The 19,632-nt window shown below is 46.5% G+C and overlaps 6 protein-coding genes across 6 annotated transcripts; 2 read left to right on the plus strand and 4 right to left on the minus strand.

The window, feature by feature from the left end:
- Window positions 1–2,847: 2,847 nt before the first annotated feature.
- Window positions 2,848–4,628, plus strand: AGABI2DRAFT_67810 (hypothetical protein; the record flags this gene model as incomplete). The annotated part of the gene is made up of 9 exons (XM_006460155.1): window positions 2,848–2,954; window positions 3,006–3,244; window positions 3,302–3,494; window positions 3,566–3,707; window positions 3,767–3,860; window positions 3,943–4,214; window positions 4,273–4,346; window positions 4,398–4,452; window positions 4,506–4,628. 9 exons carry the CDS (start codon window positions 2,848–2,850, stop codon window positions 4,626–4,628), a joined length of 1,299 nt encoding a protein of 432 aa, XP_006460218.1.
- Window positions 4,606–10,014, minus strand: AGABI2DRAFT_203080 (hypothetical protein; the record flags this gene model as incomplete). Its single annotated transcript, XM_006460156.1, has 19 exons — window positions 4,606–6,050; window positions 6,105–7,054; window positions 7,102–7,179; window positions 7,229–7,488; window positions 7,545–7,678; window positions 7,741–7,757; window positions 7,806–7,987; window positions 8,049–8,103; window positions 8,155–8,584; window positions 8,634–8,716; window positions 8,763–8,855; window positions 8,911–9,023; window positions 9,074–9,162; window positions 9,216–9,337; window positions 9,391–9,404; window positions 9,458–9,536; window positions 9,598–9,705; window positions 9,755–9,877; window positions 9,928–10,014. 19 exons carry the CDS (start codon window positions 10,012–10,014, stop codon window positions 4,736–4,738), a joined length of 4,332 nt encoding a protein of 1,443 aa, XP_006460219.1. The 3' UTR covers window positions 4,606–4,735.
- Window positions 10,015–10,936: 922 nt separating this feature from the next.
- Window positions 10,937–14,288, minus strand: AGABI2DRAFT_117179 (hypothetical protein; the record flags this gene model as incomplete). The annotated part of the gene is made up of 9 exons (XM_006460157.1): window positions 10,937–11,358; window positions 11,408–11,648; window positions 11,698–12,723; window positions 12,773–13,367; window positions 13,415–13,567; window positions 13,616–13,752; window positions 13,804–13,954; window positions 14,005–14,106; window positions 14,158–14,288. 9 exons carry the CDS (start codon window positions 14,286–14,288, stop codon window positions 10,937–10,939), a joined length of 2,958 nt encoding a protein of 985 aa, XP_006460220.1.
- A 447-nt stretch (window positions 14,289–14,735) lies between these two features.
- On the minus strand, window positions 14,736–15,630 carry AGABI2DRAFT_203085 (hypothetical protein). The gene is made up of 4 exons (XM_006460158.1): window positions 15,505–15,630; window positions 15,344–15,454; window positions 15,068–15,290; window positions 14,736–15,002 (listed from the first exon to the last, which is right to left on the minus strand). Exons 1-4 carry the CDS (start codon window positions 15,617–15,619, stop codon window positions 14,789–14,791), a joined length of 663 nt encoding a protein of 220 aa, XP_006460221.1. The 5' UTR covers window positions 15,620–15,630; the 3' UTR covers window positions 14,736–14,788.
- A 710-nt stretch (window positions 15,631–16,340) lies between these two features.
- Window positions 16,341–18,241, plus strand: AGABI2DRAFT_150186 (hypothetical protein; the record flags this gene model as incomplete). Its single annotated transcript, XM_006460159.1, has 9 exons — window positions 16,341–16,496; window positions 16,553–16,667; window positions 16,716–16,768; window positions 16,895–17,143; window positions 17,191–17,268; window positions 17,317–17,371; window positions 17,421–17,703; window positions 17,754–17,932; window positions 17,985–18,241. The coding sequence occupies 9 exons, from the start codon at window positions 16,341–16,343 to the stop codon at window positions 18,239–18,241; spliced, it is 1,425 nt and encodes a 474-aa protein (XP_006460222.1).
- Window positions 18,242–18,649: 408 nt separating this feature from the next.
- Window positions 18,650–19,596, minus strand: AGABI2DRAFT_117181 (hypothetical protein; the record flags this gene model as incomplete). The annotated part of the gene is made up of 2 exons (XM_006460160.1): window positions 18,650–19,314; window positions 19,371–19,596. 2 exons carry the CDS (start codon window positions 19,594–19,596, stop codon window positions 18,650–18,652), a joined length of 891 nt encoding a protein of 296 aa, XP_006460223.1.
- Between the last annotated feature and the right edge of the window lie 36 nt (window positions 19,597–19,632).

The raw sequence follows: 19,632 nt of genomic DNA on the forward strand, positions 1-19,632 counted from the left end.
ACTCGATGATCCAAAACTGGTACTAAAACTCAAGGTAGCGCTGTATGGGCTTCGCCAGGCAGCTTATGAGTTTTACCAGCTAGTACTGTCCGTGATGAGCGAGATTGGACTTCGTAGGAGTGAAGTAGATCATGCATTCTTTTATGGAGAATGGGAACATCCACCCGATCCTTCTATTCCCAATCCCAAGAATGGTCAGCCACTACGTCTTTATGTGCCAATCCATGTCGATGATGGTCTTACGGGGGCGACAAGTAAGGAGTTATACTCCTGGTTCATTTCCAAGCTCCAACGTCGGTTGACTATCATCGATCTTGGTCCTGCTCAATTGTACTTGGGTTGTCGCATCATTCGTGATCGTGTCAAAGGTCTACTCTGGTTGTCGCAGGAAGCTTTTATATCTGACTTACTCGATGACTGGAAGATGTCAGATGCTGCACCGTTGACTGTTCCAATCAAAATGCAGATATCGGATATGAAAGAGGCGCCACCTGGAGCATTACCATCGATCAAAGATGACGAACTCAAGGTCAGATATCAAAGTCTTGTGGGGAGTCTCCTCTATTTGGCCTTGTGCACTCGACCTGACATTGCCTACGTATGTATGGCTCTGGGTCAGCACAATGCCAACCCCACACGCACACATATGCTTGCAGCCAAGAGTGTATTACGATATCTGGTTGGGACACGAAGGCTTGGAATGGGATTTGGTAGGAAATCTGATGTTTTTCCGCCCTCTATTCAAGGATACATTCGACATGGTGGCTTCTCTGATTCTGATTGGGCATCAGACTTGGAGACTCGGCGGAGCGTAGCTGGTTTCTGCTTCTTTTTCCTCGGGTGTTGTGTTTCATGGTCCGCGGTCAAGCAGAAGTCCGTTGCTCTATCTTCGGCTGAGGCGGAGTACTATGCTCTTACTCATGCAGTCAAGGAAGCTCTTTGGTTGAGAATGTTTCTTGTTCTCCTCAACATTCCACTCCCAACTTCTTATCCCATCCTATGCGACAATTCTGCTGCCATATCCATTGCAAGCAAAGAAGTGATCTCGTCGCGAACCAAGCACATTGATGTTCGCCATCACTTCCTTAGACAATATATGGGAAAGGAACTTAATACATCCTGGTTGCCTACTGCCGAAATGCCTGCCGATATATTCACGAAGCCACTGGTCCAAGCCACTTTTGAAAAACATCGTGATACCCTTGGTGTAACTCTTCTGCCTCCTTAGCTCATCCTATCTTTCTATTAGAACGTCGTCGATGGGGGTGTGTTCGAATATGTAGTCTCCTCGTTCCACTATTAGATAAGATTCATGGTCACGTGTACGGACACGTAGTTTACTTGTTTTTCGTCTTCCTCTTCTTTTCCTCAGTTGTTGTCTTCAACTGAGGTGTGCGTATCGTGTTTCTCCCTCTACGTTCTAGCTTTGTCTAACAGTAACCTATAGTAACGCATCTGCGTCCTCTATAGGTAATATATTCAGTTGTTGTCTTCAACTGAGGTTAACGCATCTGCGTCCTCTATAGTTCTACATGAAGATCAGGGGGTGTTGGTTGTCGCTGCCTTCTTGGGGCAGGGTGTGTTTCATTTTGGTCGGTAGCGGTTTGCATTTTCAAAGGAAAAAGATTTGTGGTCTGATTGGGTCGTGCCTTCGGGGCACAGCTAGGTATCTAAGATAGGTAGGTGTAAAAAATTGGGGGCGTGAGGCCTGGGCAGTGTAAATCGGGTTACTATATGGTTGTACTGTTTCATGGGGTGGCTGGTTACAGGCCCGAGGTAAGCCATTCCTCAGGAACGTGAGGCTTTGAAGGGCCAACATGACCTTGACTCGTAGTTTAAGGAGAGAGACAGTTCCTTGACTAGGTGCTTGACAGTGGTTTCGTTATGGAGGGTTTCTTAAGGTGTCGGAGGTGGAAGCGGTTAGTCATGGTTATTGGAATTCATGCACCTTAGGTTTTGCTTTAGCATAGTTATTTGGGAGGTAGGTATTGGTGGGGCAGAGAGCGTGTTGAATTGTAGGGACAGTGCTACGATGAGTCAGACAGGCGGTATCGGGTATATAGGTATACTAGTCGTTTCGGCGGTACGGTTCATAGTTTTGGGAGTGTCTATTACGGTTACCTTTATAGCCACCTCTCTTCGGTCCTCCTCGTGTTTGTTTTTTCTTGTCTGGATCAGTCCATGGGAAAGCATTTTCGGGGGGGGATAGCCAGCCGGGGATGTTGGGGTATGGGCAGTTCTCTGTGTGGTGTTCACGAGACTTGCAGAGGTTGCAGTTGAAGTTTTCGCCCCTCTTCGGCGTTTCACCTGTGCCAAAGTTGCCCGTGAAAAACTGCATGTTGATGAAAGAGGTGATGAAGGTGTTATATTCTTCGATAGAGGAGAAGTTAGGCATGTTGGAGGAGCTGATGCGCCAGAAGGTGTGATGAATGTCACAGAAATATTTGATAATAATTTGATAATCTCATTGGCTTTTTTGTGATCGAGTAAATAATATTATTTTAGCAATGATTCGATAATGCAGCCGCTTTACTGACTCACCGGCATAGTGCATGGGAAATTTTTATGAAAATTTTTGATGAAACGAAAACAGAGCACTAGCTGCCACTTACCGACAAGCCCAATTAGAACCGAATTGACATTCACGAGTAGCTTTGGGAGTACGAAAGTCAGTTACTCTGAGTAGACTGGATAGGGGTGGCCTCGGAAATCCGAAATTTTCACATATATAGCCTTGATAGGAGGCCGCGAATGGCTTTAAAGATGTCGCTGACACGAATCCGCGGTTCCCTCAAGACATCCATTCAACATCGCTGTCTGACCTATCGCTGCCCATCCTATCGCCCCATGTCTTCTACGGCTAACAATAACCAGGACCGATCCAACCTCATCCCTTTCTCTTCCCGCCTCAGGGAGGGTAGGGCACTTGCTCTCGATGTTTGGACCATCTACAAGTAGTCTTTCTCGTCTGCCCATGCTCGATACATTTTCAAAATTTCCCATAGTGCTCTCAATCTTCCCCCTGATTGTATTAATCTCGGCCAGGGATATATGAATTTCGCACCCCCGAAGTGGATCACAGAAGCTGCAGAGCAAGCTCTCAACTCCGTCGCGCCAAACCACTACTCTCATCCCCGAGGACGTATCCGTCTGCGCGAGGCTATCAAGAATTTCTATGATCCACTCTTCAACAGGAGTCTCAATGTCGATTCAGAGATCTTGATCACGAGCGGTGCCAATGAAGGTATGTGTAGTTCGCTTTGCAGGGTTGAAGCATTGTCTGAAAGTTATATACTTGCAGGCATGTACTCCGTTTTGACCGCGTTTCTAGAACAAGGAGATGAGGTCATTTTGTTTGAACCCTTCTTCGACCAATACCTTCCTTCCGTTACATTCAATGGAGGAAAACCCGTTTACGTTCCTTTACATCCTCCCGCTTCTCATATCAAGAAGCCGACTAGTGACGACTGGACCATTGACATGGACGAACTCAGGTGTGTCATTGTAATTCCTATGAATCTATTGCGTGTACCTCATCCGAATCCAATGTTACTGCTGCTTGAAGGCGTGCTGTCACTCCCCGCACAAAAATCATCATCGTCAATACACCTCACAATCCCGTTGGCAAAGTATTTACGCGGAAAGAGCTACAAGGCATTGCCGATATCGCTGAAGAGTTTAACCTTCTCGTAATGTCAGACGAAGTTGTGAGTATAAATGTCGCCTCGATCTCGTATAATGGTCCCTGAAAGGCGAATAATGTCAGTACGATTCTTTGGTTTTTGACAACAAAGAACATGTGCGCATGGCCAATCTCCCAGGCATGTGGGATCGCACAGTGACTGTCGGCTCTGCAGGAAGTGAGTACCTCATCCTCTGCCGTCGAATAGATTATCATAACACTCCACATGATAAACAATCATGTACTAACCCATCGCTCAGAAGCATTTGCCGCCACCGGTTGGCGAATTGGTTGGCTTATCGGACCAAAGAATCTCATCCAACCGACTCTTGCCGCAACAACCAGAATTGTCTTTTGCTCCGTATCCCCATTGCAAGAGGCTGCTGCTGCTGGTCTCGAACAAGCAAACCAACGCAACTTCTTCCAAATTCAGCGTAACGAATATACGGAACGCCGCACTGTCCTTACCGATGTCTTTGACAAGCTCGGTCTGAGGTATACTCTCCCTGAAGGCAGCTACTTCATTCTTCTGGTCTGTCTGTATATCATTCACCTTCATTGTACCCGTTAACCTGGCCCTTCACTTTTAGGATATCTCCAACGTTGAGTTTCCTGAAGACTATCCCTTCCCCGAGAGCGTTATGGGTCGCGGCCGTGACTTCAGGTAAGTTCTGTGCTGTTGTTACAGAGGGCGCCATACACAGTGTTCTCCCAGGGCTTGCTGGTTCATGGCAATGGAAATCGGAGTTTCTTCTATCCCTGTTAGCGAGGTGAGCTAGGATATCCGATCTCTCGAGTATTTTGACTGAGCGCAATTTGCTAGTTCTACTGTGAAGAGCACGCCAACCTCGGAGAAGCTTATGCGCGATTTGCCTTCTGCAAGGATGTTGATAATCTGAAAGCTGCTGCGGAACGCTTTCAGAAAATCAAGAAGTACATAAAATGAAATATGCCAGATGGTTAGATAGCTGTTTTTGTTTATTCCATAGATATTATTACTACGTGTAACATTTAACTGAGCATATTGCTTCACTTTGGTAAAGTCTTATGTCTTCATCCTCCATGTTGTACCTCAGGCTGAGGTGCCGTCTCCAGCAGTCTATCTACGATGCGTGATAAATTCGGATTCTTGCCTTCAGGTGGGCAGTCATAATAAGACGGGTTCGTCACAATTCTGCGCGAAAGGAATGAAAACGACAGAACATCCACGAGATCTTGTTTCTGCCGCCTCCAATCCAAATTCTGGGCTTTTATCCACTCCATCAATACAGGACTACCCAATAGCTCCGACTCCAATGGAAGTCCGTCGTTCAAAAAGCGAGTTAACGTATCTTTTGCTTCCACCTGACAAAACAAATAGAAGTGACCAATTTCAGAATGCCTCACGGCTCTGCTCTGCATTCGAATGATTTTGGCGAGACTATAATCCTGCAGCTGACGATCCGAAGAATCGGACGACGTGCTCGGTAGGCTAAAATACTGCGTACCCATGACCACCACCACCGCAGCACGTACAGGTAACGACATTGCCGAATCATGCGGGACGACCAACACACGCATTGCTCTCTCCACAAAGAGCCCAAGCATGAGTAAGCGATCGTGTTTATTGATGCCACTATGGAAAAATCCAATGCCTTTGCTGATAAAGTCCATCAACGAGGTGTCGTTCAATTGCGCACAGACACCCTCGATATATTCGTCAGGTACCTTCTCCGGAAGGTACCCCCGCGAAGATTCCATCTCTAGCATACACCGCGTAAGGAGGTTGAGAGCGATCGAGCGACATGCTCCTTGAGATGGCACAAATACGATAGCACTTTCTCCTTGAGGAGCACTTCTGATAGCTGAATGAGCAGGTTTTGCCATAGCCTTATGTAGCGAAGGTGAGTGAGGAATTGTGAAGGTTTGGATATTAAACTGGAGGCTTTGATCACGGTCCCGAGGTTGAAAACTGAGGAGCGCTGTTGGATGAACATGCAACCAGTCTGCAAGATCGGCGGGATCACCAAGAGAATTGGAAAGTCCAATATATCTGGTTGGCTGACATTGAGTAGCATGCCGGAGTAAGGACAAAGCCCACTCGTAGGTGGGGCTAAGTTGCTCGAGATCGTCACATACAACGAGACTTAGACCAGGTATACTCTTCCGCAGACCCGATGAAGCTAATGTTGCCAGCAATCTGTCGGCAGAAACGATGCGTATTAGTCTATTTCTTGGGCGCAGCGAGGATTTTGAGGATGATACGAGTTCAAGCGGAACGTTCACCGCAGAGCATAGAGGCCGAAGATCTGCGTATATCTCATTCGCGGCACTTTGCTGTGGTGTAACGAACATCGCCCAGGAATCGCCGTTCTTTAGCACTGTCATCCTGCAGCTATCGTCAGGGAAAAGCAAACTAAAGAGAGGGGCCATATGAACTCACAATGTAACAATCTTTGCCATCAAAGATTTGCCACTCCCACTAGGCGCGCTCAGTAACAAGTGATGGCGAGTTTCTAGGAAAGTCCAGTACGCCTGTGTTTGAATAGCACTAAAAGTAGGTGCTTGCTGTGAAAGGAGCGTTCTGAGAACAGAGTCCCCGACGATAGAGGAAGGAAGAAGTGGAAGTGGAAGCAAAGGGGTGTGACTTTGAGAGGACAACGGCATTGTCAGGTATGCAAGTGGAAGCTGCATTTCGTCCTCGGCACCAATCCAACGGTCAGATGCAACACGGATCGTCACAAAGGGAGGAGAAACGCCATCCGGAATAGTTATAATGAAATCGAGTAGGGTGTTTTCGGTTGTAGGCCGAATAATGATATGGGCGAGCTGGAGTATCGTTAGCCCTTCGTGGTCTTCTATCCAAACCAAGAATGGCTCTGCGACGCCATGCAAACGGGAATTCCACGTGAACATGCGCGTAAGACGAACTGAGATACGGAGCACATCAGCACCAAGAGGTTTCAATTTATAGTCAATGCGCAGCGAAGGAAGATGTTTCGCAGCTTTCAGAATCGCTTGTCCTTGAGGTTCATTGAGGTGAACGAGCTCCCCTAAAGATGCCGCGTCGAGATTGAGAATTTCCTGGACGGTCCATTCGTCCGCCCATTCTTGTATTTTATACATCGTCTCAACTTTAAGCTCGAATTGCCGTAGCGGATGCTCATATGGCCAAAGTCTTTTCTCGATAGCTTTACTCATTGCCACAAGCACACTTGATACGTTAGCCCACTTGCGACTGAGGGCAATCTCAAGGAGAGCTCGAATGATACGGCCACCGTTTTGTGCCACGTAGGCCATATCGGAGACCAGAGCAAAGTCTTCCAGCATTTCCTGTGAAATGTACGCCTGAAGGAGGATATTGACTTTGCCTTGGCTTGTATCAGTTCCTCCCTTAGAGTCAAGATTAGTTTAATTCGGCAAGGTTAAATCGAATTTACTTTAACGTCACACGGGGCACGTTCCTGCAGTTGTTCTAGTTCCTTCATTTCAGATTCTCGGAGTTGTATCTGATTGAACTACACAGGGTTATCGATAGACACCGTGAAAACAGCTCTTTGGTCTTACCTCAGTGCTCATACTAAGCATCGCTAGTATATCAGCTTCGGACATTCTAGGACGGAATTCCTTGTTGAAGATCTCAATTGATGTATATCGAAGGTAATATTTGGCAGCAATTCTTCCAAGCTCCGTGATTGTGTAGGTGTCGGTTCTATGGTCCTGAACAACCATCTTGACATCCGAAAGCTTGTTTATAGCTAACTTTACCAGTTCTTGTCGTTTTGCACCCAGCTGCGGGTCCTCTAGAAGAGTGTCTCTTGGAATTCCTGTAAAATTATACATAATCAAAGGTAGAAGATGCCAGAAACTTTAATTGAAGTACCGTAGTGGTATGGGTTCTTCCTCATCCGTACATATAGGTATGTGTAACCGAGCCATTGGACAGCTTCATGAAGGTTTGCCACAGTCCCTAAAGATATTTCTGCATTGAGTGCATCAAACAGACCCTTGTGGAATCTTCGAAAGCATGAGAATGGTACACAAGAGAGAATGCGGGACAAAGGATAGACTAAGCTCACTGGGATTCTATGGGGTTCTAAACCATCGTCAACTCAATCAAGGTACAACAGATCGGATTTCGTACCTGCGAGGTGACACTTTCGAGATAGTGCGTAAGCTTATCGTTGCCTGTACAGATGTAGCCTTCTCCACTTGTCTCCAGCCCAGGTCTTCCCGCTCTGCCAAAAACTTGTAAGACGTCCAAGACAGATAAATCTACGAAGGAGCCCTTCGAGCTGTCGTAAACCTGCGTGCCTTTGATGATAACTGCAGCAATTGACGTATATTCAGTAACACCAGTCATTGCCAATTGTTGAAACAAACTTACCAGCGTGTGCAGGTAGATTGACACCCCATGCGAGAGTGGCCGTGCAACATAGGACCTGGCGATTTCATATGAGTGTTCGTAAAGTCTAGTAAAGACAATCTCGCACTTTAATTGCTCTAGCTTCGAACAACCTCTCCATCAGATTCCTATCCGACCGCAACATCCCTGCATGATGGATACCGAATCCATGGTCAAAGAGCTGTTTCATCTCTTTGTTGCGAGAAACGCTGATTTCTCGTCGAAATAACTCCCACTGTGGATGTTCTTGGCAGCTGAAGTCGTCTATATTCCCTCCTGCAACTGCTGCTTCCTTCAGCTCCATGGCAGCTTTGACCGTTTCTTTGCGGGCATGGACAAACACCATGACTTGATGGCCTTGTGCGACTAAGTCTGAAACCTTTTCAAAGGTAACCCGATCGAGATTCCTGCGGGCAGTAACACTTCCGGGTTTGCCTCTGACGCCAATAAAGTGTTGCTCCAGAGGTATGGGCCGAAATGAGGAGTCGAAGTAAAACATTCCTTTATACCGAGATACACTGTGACGCACCTCAGCACCTCAGGCGATGCATGTGGCTGTTGGCTCACCTCAGGAATTCTGCAACATCCAAGAAATTAGGGAGGGTTGCGCTTAAACCCACCACCCGAATGACCGATTGACTTGATTCTACCTGTACCTCGTTGGCATCATCTTCAAAGAATCAATTGATTACCAACTTGTCTAAGCGTTCTCGCAACAATGGTTTCTATGACAGCGCCTCGTTCATCGTTGAGTAGGTGTACTTCGTCGATGATCAGTAACTTAAGGCTCTTGGTGTACCGGCTCAGCGCGCCAATCATAGCAAATTAAAATAATCGCCCTTACAGATGCAAGTTCCCCTTCACCTGTAGGTTTCCTGGTCACTACATCCCATTTCTCTGGCGTCGTGACTATTATCTGTGTGGCGGCGATCTCTGCTTTGGTCATTTGCATATCACCTGTTTCATTCAGTCGAAGCTCATGCTAGACCCGTCGGTTGAAAACATACCTGTTAGTTCTCGGACCTCAATATTTAACCAGCGAAGACGCTTTCCTAATTTTCTAACGATTTCTCCGGCTAAAGCTTTCATGGGTGCACTTCAAGCATTACATTAGCAGAAATTTTGAGGGAGAACGCAAGGTATGCATACACATAGATGATCTTAAAGGCACCCCTGCATATCGTTGAAGGAATTTCCTCTCCGCGGGACGCCTGGGAGCGATGCTGATTGATGACACGCAGAATTGTGAGCATTGCCACATCTGTTTTGCCCTGTTTTTTGACTGATTCAGCTGACACGCTTACTTTGGTGAGAGAATTCGTACAGCACCAGTGGGAGCTAAATGGAATCGAATTAGTATAAGGCTAATTGTCGTATTCGAATGTCGATACCGCAGATCAACATGTTTTCATTTGTACCGTAGGCCGTAGAGTAGACAATAGATTGTATGCGATTCAGAGATCGATAGCCCTGTAAGTTATAAGTTATGAATCAATGTTTATTTGCCTTCGTGACCCGTTTAGTGACTTACCGGAAAGCATCCTCTTGCCAGGGGGTCAAGCTCTGATATAGGAATCATACGTTCTGTTGATTTGGGAGGGGTGGGTTTGGCGGGGGGCACTATGACTTCTTCATATTCCTGTGATCGAGAATAAGTAATTTCTCCCTTCGCTTTCAGATCCACGAACCTCGTGATAAGTTCTTTCTGTTCCTAGAGGTAGAAGATACCTTTGCCCTGTGGGTGATAACATATTGTGCTGTGCAAGACCAGAAGAGCTATAAACATGCGGAAGTTTTTCTGGCTCCTCATACTGATGGCGTGCGTTAAACTTGTGAATTCTTAAAGAAGGATTCCACCTACCATGGGTCGTGAAAAAAGGGTTTTTCCTGCATTCTCCTGGAATTGTCTTTCCATCCGCTTACGAGCAGCTTCGGATGAGAGGTCCATAGGTGCAATATCTAATTTAAATAGAACTTCAATCAGGGTCTACAACAGAAAATTCGTGAAAAGAAAAACCTGCTTTGGTAGATGGCTCTGTGCTTTGAAGAACGTTTTGAGACAGATAGCGAGAGATCTACTCGAATTCACGCCTGGTTGAGTAGGTAAAGTACACTGAACTTACCATTGACCCATATAACTCGCGTTTGTCCAATAATTCCATCGTCAGGTCAAGATCATCGAAGCCGACGAGTTCAGCCATTTGTTCAGATATGGCATCTTTAGGATCTTGAGAGGAGAGAAGTCCATGGATGATTGGAATTAGGGTGGTATGATTAGGATTCCTGCAGCATGTACACTTCAGTTGACGGCGTCGTGGCGGGATAGATACATGAACGAGCATACTTGAGTAATCTTACTATGAGCTCACTATTTTCGCTTTCCGCCGCATCGTCCAAATATACGTCCAATATCGATTCATCCACGTCTGACAGACTTCCGACCTGCTCGCGCTCAGGAAAGTTTTCCTGAGCGTCGTCATTCAGTCTATACGTTGCTTTTAGAAGTTATACCACCACCGAAATGGAACTCGTACAAAAGCCACTGATGAATGTCAGATTGTATGTTGTCAGAACCGTCTCCATTGTGGGCAATGAGGAAATGAATATGGGCCGAAATGGCGTCTGATGGCACCATACCCTGGGCTTCAATAATGGCAAAGGTGTTGCTGGAAAGGACTCGCTCAAGGTTTATATACAATCTCAAGTATCGATGTCGGTTGCGGACTGACTCCTTATTTGATATCACGTGCTTGAAGAATGACACACCAGTTGACCAGTTGGAAGATTATTAGCATGCTACGCTGAAGAAACATAAGGAGTTGTGTCCAAAGTAATGAAGACAGTCGGAAGGACTGGAAGTAATAAAAACATCATCGCTGATCAGGCTTCTGTAAAGCCGAAAACGATGCTTTGAGAAGATCCCCATTTTGTTTCCCAATCCCTAGCTTCGATAGTACATCTCGCACATCTCCTGAACCGGCTGGATGAACGTGTTTTTTAGGGCGATTTCTCGAACGAGACCGAGTCAACCGAAGACCATCGTCTCCGCTAGCAAGTGACGACATATGATCCAACGTAGATATGGAAGGTGGCCTGGCCAACGCGGGATTCGACATACTACTCCTTCCCTCCAGAGCTTCACGAAGGTCAGTAACTCCGAGACCACGCGTTGATCGGGCTAGACTCTGAAGTGACATATTATTCATATGCATCAGAGCAGGTGATATCCTGAGTAGGGGTGAAATCCCATCCCCCCCTACTGTATTGGACTCGAAACCAGGGATTCTTTCAACTGAGTACACGATCAGTTTTGAAATACCGCAGAGAGTAAGATAGCTTACGATCATTCAGAGCAGCTTCAGGACTCCATGGAATCGCAAGACGGCGAGACAGCGTCTCGCGATCGATACTTAGAGTGTTCAATACGGTTTCGTCTGAAACGATGGCACGCATAGCCGCCTCTCCGTCTGTGGCAACCCAAGCAGTGCCTTGGTTCCAAGAAAATTCCTGTAAAGTGATAAAAGTGTCCTCGGATAGAGGTGGCTTCTGTGTGACAAAAGACACTTTCATCGTTTCAAGGGACTATGAAAGTATTAGAGTTTGTACTTCAGTGTCGAACGAACCACTATACCTGCTCTGCCATTTGTACAACTTCGGACACATTCCAAACAGTCCCTATACTTTGCCAGATCCTTGCAAGCATTTCGTCTATTGCTAAAGCCCATCTGAGAAGCTCGGGATTGTCATGGCAGGTTCTGGTAGCTTGATGCAGCGCGAGGAGCATCGGAACACCAGCGAGCAATGCTCTGGCGGGTATTTGTTCTTGAATGGCTCGAAGTACTTTCAGCGCATTTTGGATGTCGTGGTAGGATGCGGCTGGAGGAGTTGCAATGCGGCTCGGAGCACGTCTCAGATATTGGTGGATCAGATGTATTTTTTTGTCACGCGGGCCTTGCGATATCGAGAAAGACGGCCGGCCTGTACCTTGAGATGGCGAGATCGAGGAACGTCGGTTTTGATCCGGAGTATCGTTCAAATTTTCCACGTGGGTTGAAACATTTGTGGTAGGATCAATGGCTGCGGCCGAGGCGACAGGCGACGAGTGCGATGTGAAACCCAGTACAGGACATGTCAGGATCGTATAATAGTAAGCATGTAACGTGTTCAAGAGCTTGTAGGTGACATCGCCAGGATGCAGGAACGCGCTTGCCTTGAAGGCTTGAACAATAGATCCTTCTGCAAGTTTTCGGACTCTTCTGATACCATCAGAGGCGGAGGAGTCCCCATATTTTGGCATCTCATGAGTAACGTAGTAGATTAGGATGTTGGTGTACTTCATCCTAACAAAACCATCTCGATCGCAGATCAAGCTCAGCGTGTCCTGCCAGATATCAGCAGGGACTCTGGTCCTCCTAGCAGTACGGGCATCATTAGGGAGGTCTCGACTGGAACGATTGGCCGTCGGCGAGCTAGATCGCGATTTGTTACTCATGCAATTGAGAGCCATGGAGTCTGATTTATTGGCTGTCTCGATAAGACCAGAAAGTCCGGCTAATATGGCACAAATGGCGGTCGACCGGGCGCGGAGGAAACTATGTTTGCCTTGAGGCGAAACACCTTGAATTTCGACTGTGACCAGGCGACTTATAAGCTCTCCCTAATAATATGGGTCAAGCAAGAAGAGAGAGATAGCAGTTCCTACTTACTGCTAGATCCTGAATCTGATCGGAATAGTAAACATGGGTACCCAAAGAAGCTATACAGTTCTCCAGGAGAGGTATCAGAGCGTCCTCCGGGTCTACAGATGATCGACGGACAAGAATAGTTGTAAGATTTGAGCATATGTCAGAAGAAGAAAGATTGATCATTGGAGTTAGAGAACTGAGAACAGTGGTGACCATGGTCGCGAGTGCTTGGTGCATAGGTGTGACTACGGTAGAACTCTGATGCTCTAGCAAACGTTCCACAAGCCAAGTGGGGACAACGTAACGATATTGATATTGAGCCCAATCCGCGATCCTCTGAGCGAGCCAGCAGCAATGATCAACCTTGGTCCAGCCTCCAAGCTCATCAAGATTATCGCACGTTGATTGCATGATGAAACCCAACTGAGGACTATTCGCGTGACTGAGGAGTGAAAACAAAGCACCAAGAGCTGCCTCGGATACCTCTTTATTCGATGGTCCTTTATCACCGTCGACGTGAACGTGAATCGAAGCAGCACGCCGTTCGTAAGCTGGATATTTCCGAAATTCTGCAAGCGATGGAGATATGGGGTCTCTTTCCTTGACCTCAACGGCTCTACTCACATGAGATGGATACCAAACTGCACATATGAATATACATACTGCTCAGAGAGAGTGGCAACATCGGATTGAAGAAGGATGGAAAGGATTGGATTCAGGATGATAGCAACTTGCGCTCGAAACTGGACGAAATCATTATACAAGGCTTCTGAGCTCAAAGCAGCAGTGAGCGCAATAAGTCCAATCAATCTTGCTCTATAAGGAAATCAATAGATGCGGAGCACATTGCAAAATCAAACAGACCTGTTTCGGGTTTCGAGATCGGCAACGTGGCTGCTGGTGAGAGAAGCGAAAGCACGGAGAGAAGACAAGTAATTTTCTGTGAGAGAATTATCTGCACCTATCAGATGACCGTCGGTGTATGTGGTCCAGGCAGTGAACTAGACCATTGGAATTAACGAATAAACATGGGGATAAAATCATGCCCTTACCACACTCGTCGCCCTGACGGCGACTTCAAGGTCAGAACACAAAGAAGAAAGTGTTGTTTCAACGGAAGCCACCAGAAAGGGGGACAATAGGGCTATATCGCGTTTACACTCTGCCAAGGAGCGAAATATTGAGAGGGTAACAAGAAGGGAACTTCTCCATGTTGGAGTCAGATATAAGTGATGATTTTACGAAAGACTCACGCCCTCATGCGAAGATTCCCATTGCATGTTTTGCGGCACTCTGTCTTGAGTCGCTTCTCTAGCTCAGCTCCCAATTTCGTTAACTTGCCTCGGTTGTTAGACCTGCATAGATAGGACGTCTAGATACGAACTCTCGATAGCAGAATGACTTACGCATAATAGGTAAGTCGACTTAATTCATGGGAGTTAGGTGCATAGTTGGGGCCTGCGTTGAGAAGGGCAGAGGAGGCAGGATAACAAGCGTTGAGGAGTTGCACGTGATTGGGTATAAAGAGATGGTGCATCGGCAGCAACGTAGCAATGTTGAGAAGGAAAAGAGCAGAGAGGTAAAAATTTGGCGCCTCTTGGTAGAACGAAACTGAAGAAAAGAAGCAATGGGGAAGATGATTAACTCGGGATCGCTAAGGTCTATGGCATGCGCGCCTGAAAGACGTGACGTCGAAATACCCCCAACAGTCGTGGAAAAATATTATATAATCCAGCGTATATTTGCTCCAACTTTTTAGCAACGAAACGAAAAATATCTCTTGTGGTGCGTATTCCTCCCCTGCCTTTATCATGATGAGCTTCTTGCTGTGCACCAGACCTAGTGCTCTGCTCTGCTCTGCTCTTTGACGATACACACCGTGGCTACCCTTTATACGCTTGGGATCGCCCTGACATTCTTCTACTTTTCCTTTGTCTGGCTCATAAAGTTGACTGACATTTCGTTTTAGCAAGCGCATCGACTACTGTCCTTCCGCATTTGTTTCGAACGGACAATGAAGAAAGGATTGGGAGATATTCATGGGGGATATACATTAAACTTGTTGGTGTGATTAATAGATATGCTGTATTTTCTTTCTGGCTGCCGCTTTCCCGTGGTGACTGAGTCGAGGATCCATTCAGGCCGAACGATGTACGGCGAACTTTTCATCTTGGCCGTCAAAATGCGGTGTGTTTTTGAACCGCTCAACCACTGAGAAGTGACAATGTGGGTACACTGGGTTATCATCATACTGAGAAAAGTTAGTATAGATCAGTGCGTGATGATTAGGATCTGGCATGGTGAGGTATCACATACACAGTCTGACCGCCAGCTTCCACTATAATTCTTCTCATCTCGACATCTGTCGTGCCATTCAGGTACCCACTGATGTATGCGCGTACTGACCGCAAAACACCGTTGGAGCTGGAGTCTGATTGTCGTTGAATGTCTAGCTTTTTTTTCCGATCTTGTAGATATAAAATACGATTTGGGCGGTCTTCACTAACTTGGTGTCCCGTTGAGATAGATACGACTCGGTCTGTAAACTCAGGTTACTGGAGGAAGAACAAGCTACGATAACAACGAATTGACCCGCTCGATCTTTAGCGTCCGAGTGTGTTATGGGGTTATTGCCATCCGAGAGACTATTGAGTAGACTTTGGTTGAGTTCATGGACCGTAGGTTTTGGGACAGAACGATTGCCTCCAACACGCTTAGGATTTTTGGGGTGATGCGGTGAGAACCAGACATACTACATGATTCTGCTCCTAGAGATACTGATTGATCATACGGGTGGTATCTTGGCTTTCTGTGGCCACTCTGCGATAGAGATGAGCTTTTAGCTACCTTGGAAAAATAGCGTTCCATGTATATGAGAGTGAAAGAAGGTAAGCTCAAAACTTCGGTCATTCGGTCGTCTAAAATATCACGTGCAATCGTGTGATTCTGAGTCGCTGAAGCCCCTGGCATGAACTTGAACGTTGAGGCCTGAGGCCTTGAGGACCCGATCTCAGGCTAAATTTTCTATCTCAGTTAATGCAGTGGCTCTTATACACTTTATCCTTAACCATTGGCGGAGCCAATGAAGCAGGAACGAAACTTTCTCTTCTTATGTGAAATCACTTCACTCTATCCTACCACCTCCACGGGTCACCACCAAACGACCTATCGAAGAGGGACATTCAACATCTTCAACATCTTCAAAAGCATATCACGGTTCTTACGACAACAATCCGCCAGGTAAATTGTTGTGGGCGAATTTCACCCATAGCCAATTCTACAGGGAAATCGAAAGTCCATCCTGAAAACAATATGATAAGTTTGATCTATAAAACAAAAATATATACACAACTTCATTCTTCGAAGTTTGTACGCCAAGCAACGAAGGAGAATCGACAGTTCCTCGTTTAATCTCTTTGTCGACCGAAGTCACACATTGGCATCACGGACGCGATCGTGACAATGGTTTCCGGGGTTAGACCGACGTGGCTATTATTGCTCTCAAGGCATGCGGATGAGCCAATCCAAGTTTTTCTTATCGCTCTTCACTAGACCTCATCTTATCGTTAAACGCCCGTCTCATCGACCTATGTCTTCCCGAAAGACGTATCAGGACGCTGTTGAACATCTTAACAGCCTTCAATCCAATGCTGCAACACTCGAAGCTGTCCGTGCCTCGGGTGGTCGCCTAAGCGAGTTCGCTATCCCTGAGATGCTGGAGTATCTAGAAAGAATTGGTTATTTCGTATGCCCATCTATCTACATCATGACCTTCGTGTTCGCCTTGACACACCCTGTTAGCCCGACGATCTCAACAAGTTAAATATCATCCATATAACTGGTACTAAAGGCAAAGGTTCCACGAGCGCTTTTGTAAACTCAATTTTACAACATACGAAGCCGTCTTGGAAAGTCGGTATGATGGTTTATCCCGATTTTCTGCATGGGACTTATATCTCTCGAGGTCTCTACTCTTCACCACACCTAGTTGCTGTGCGGGAACGCATTCGCATCATGGTGTCCCTCTGTCCGAGGAAGATTTTACCAAATACTTTTTTGAGGTGTGGAACAGATTACAAGCAAACGACAAGGCGAGTATCACAAGCTCGCAGCGGTACAACTCGTCTGAATGTATCACGACAGCGAAGACTGGCACATACGTCCCTCATGCCAGGCTACTTTCGCTTCATGACTCTCCTTGCTTTCCACGCCTTCCGGGAATTGAATGTCGATGTGACAGTTCTCGAAGTTGGTGTGGGCGGTACATATGATAGCACGAACGTTGTTCCTAAGCCAGTGGTCACTGGCATCACAGCTTTAGGCATCGATCATGTGAACGTACTGGGTAAGACGCTTAAGGAGATTGCATGGCACAAAAGTGGGATTTTTAAGGTCAGCGATCCTTGTCAAATTTCGACACATACCAAACAAGTTTGTAGGAGGGTGTACCTGCGTTCTCAGTTCCTCAGCCAAGTGAAGCGATGAAGGTTCTTCAAGAACGGGCACAAGAGCTCCAGGTAAAACTCTTTTAACGTTGGTATACGGATGAACTCAGCTTCTGACAGGCATCCTCGTTAACTGTCGTACAGACACCTGACGTCTTGCCCCAAATCACGCTAGGTAAGAATGTGGCTGATCCTCCTTATATTACATCTTATTCTTGCCCCAGGCCTGGCTGGAAAGCATCAAATTCAGAATGCCAGCTTGGCAGTCGAGCTTTCTCGTGAATTTCTGAAGAAACAAAATGCCTTCGACGACAAGGGAGAGCTTTCCCAAACATTTATCGAAGGGCTGTGTGCGACCAAGTGGCCGGGACGCTGTCAAACTGTACCCGACCCTGTAGAAAGGGGTCTTACCTGGTACTTGGACGGTGCCCATACATCGGAAAGCTTGGACTGCTGTATGGACTGGTTCCTCAGTCCTGATGTCAGTCTTGATGCCGAAGAAATTCCGTGAGTAATAGACCGTGGCCTTGTCTTTCGGTGAGACTGACGGCAAATAGTCCTTCAATGAAAAGAATTCTGATATTCAACTGCACGAGCGGCCGCTCAGGTCCCACTTTACTCTCGAAAATCAACGGTAAAGTTGCTGCTCAAGCAAGGAAATATGATCCGTCCTCATATTTTGAGCGTGTCATTTTCTGCACCAACGTTACATACGCTGATGGCCATTTCAAAGGAGGCGAGCTAGAATGCACTCGCATGCTACGTGTATATCTGATAAAACATTCTAGATTTGACGACAAAAGCAATTTCTGACAACGAAATCGGTAATTTAACGACTCAGCATCAGCTTGCTACGGCTTGGTCTTCCGACCTCCCGGCCTATCCCCAACAGAACATCCATATACTGCCTTCCATAGAAGATGCTGTCAATCAGATTAAGAAAATAAACGACAACTCTACATCAATAAAGGTGCTCGTTACAGGCAGCTTACATCTAGTTGGCGGAGTCATCGAAGTTGCTGGTTTATCGCGGGTTGCTCTATAAAGAATATCTTCATGCATATAATAATTACACCTGATATACGCGTTTAATACCGAGCTACAACAATTACAGGATCAGATAAATGCTTACTATTAAACTATACTTCGAATATTCATCTTATACTCTGTGCGGTCTTTCACAAGGAACGGTAAAACCGCGTCGTGTTACGAAACCGAAGGTTACTGCCGTCATGCGGAGTGTTGTACAGTATTTTATGTTCACGGTCAGGATGCGTCTCTTGATGGTTGGTCGTGATCACACTAGGCAGGAGTTGACAGTGGTCAACTGGTGGCGAATAATCATCAGTGACCCTTTATCAATTATTCAGGGATAAACGGCCGACTAAACTCATATGCTCTGCAGCTGGTCGCACGAGCGCGAGGCTTTGACATTTGAGCCTTCATAGGACTGCTATCTGAGTGTTGAGGGACGAAAGGACATATCCCAAGCTGCGACACCGGTCGAGGTCACTGATTGGCATGGCACAACTGCTTGTGTCGACACTGGAAGATCGAGAAATGCATCGCTTTCATCGAGGTTCACTGATGGTCCCAATATCGTTCGCGCGCGTTTGAGTATTGTTTCACGTGTTTGATGAGTAAATTGTTGTACCGTAGGCCCATCGTTCCTCCTCTTTTTCTTTGAGCGCGCATCTTGCAAAATACTTTGAAGGTGAGTATTTATCTCGGCACCCTCCATGGCGGCTTTCTCAGCCGTATTTAGTTCCTTCTTGATGAGAAAGGACATCGTCTCTGGAGAATATGAACGCTTTTTAGAGCAAGCATCCATGTGGTTGAGCTTCTGGGCAGCCGTTTTTTTCACCGTCCATTTGGTCTGACAGCATACACATCCAGTCAACCGAGAAAGAGCCGCTTCCGAGGCATTGATGGCAGATAAGAGTGGCTTTCGGCGTCGTGAGCCCTTCGGTTTCTCATCCGACGATGTTGGCCCTCTCTGCGCGGTAGCAGTCGGAACACTCGCTGACGAGTCGATGAAGGCAAAACGGTTCAGTGATAGACGCAGTTTTGATCCGAAGCTAGAAGGAGAAGTTGCCGGACATGGCGATTTGGCAGTTGCTACAAGGCGGCAGACTTTGAGTTCTTATCGTCAAGAAAGCTTAAACATAACATACGAGCATATGATGGCAATACTGGCGGCAAATTTGAATCCGGCGCATCTAAGACTTGCGCGCCGCCTTCGTTGATTTCGTTGCTTTTCGAGGGCTGCCTCTCACCGTTTCGCGATTCATCGGCTGCATAACCGAGAGGTATCATACTTTTCCACGATGCGCAAATTTTTGAGTCGAACGCGATTTGACAGCGAAGCGGATTGTCCTCGCGACGCGGTTGTCGGCACATGTTTGGTTAGCTGTTACTTTGTATGTAAACTTCTAC

The sequence above is a fragment of the Agaricus bisporus genome, assembly GCF_000300575.1.
Source record: "Agaricus bisporus var. bisporus H97 unplaced genomic scaffold AGABI2scaffold_4, whole genome shotgun sequence".
In the NCBI taxonomy this organism is placed as follows: Eukaryota; Fungi; Basidiomycota; class Agaricomycetes; order Agaricales; family Agaricaceae; genus Agaricus; species Agaricus bisporus.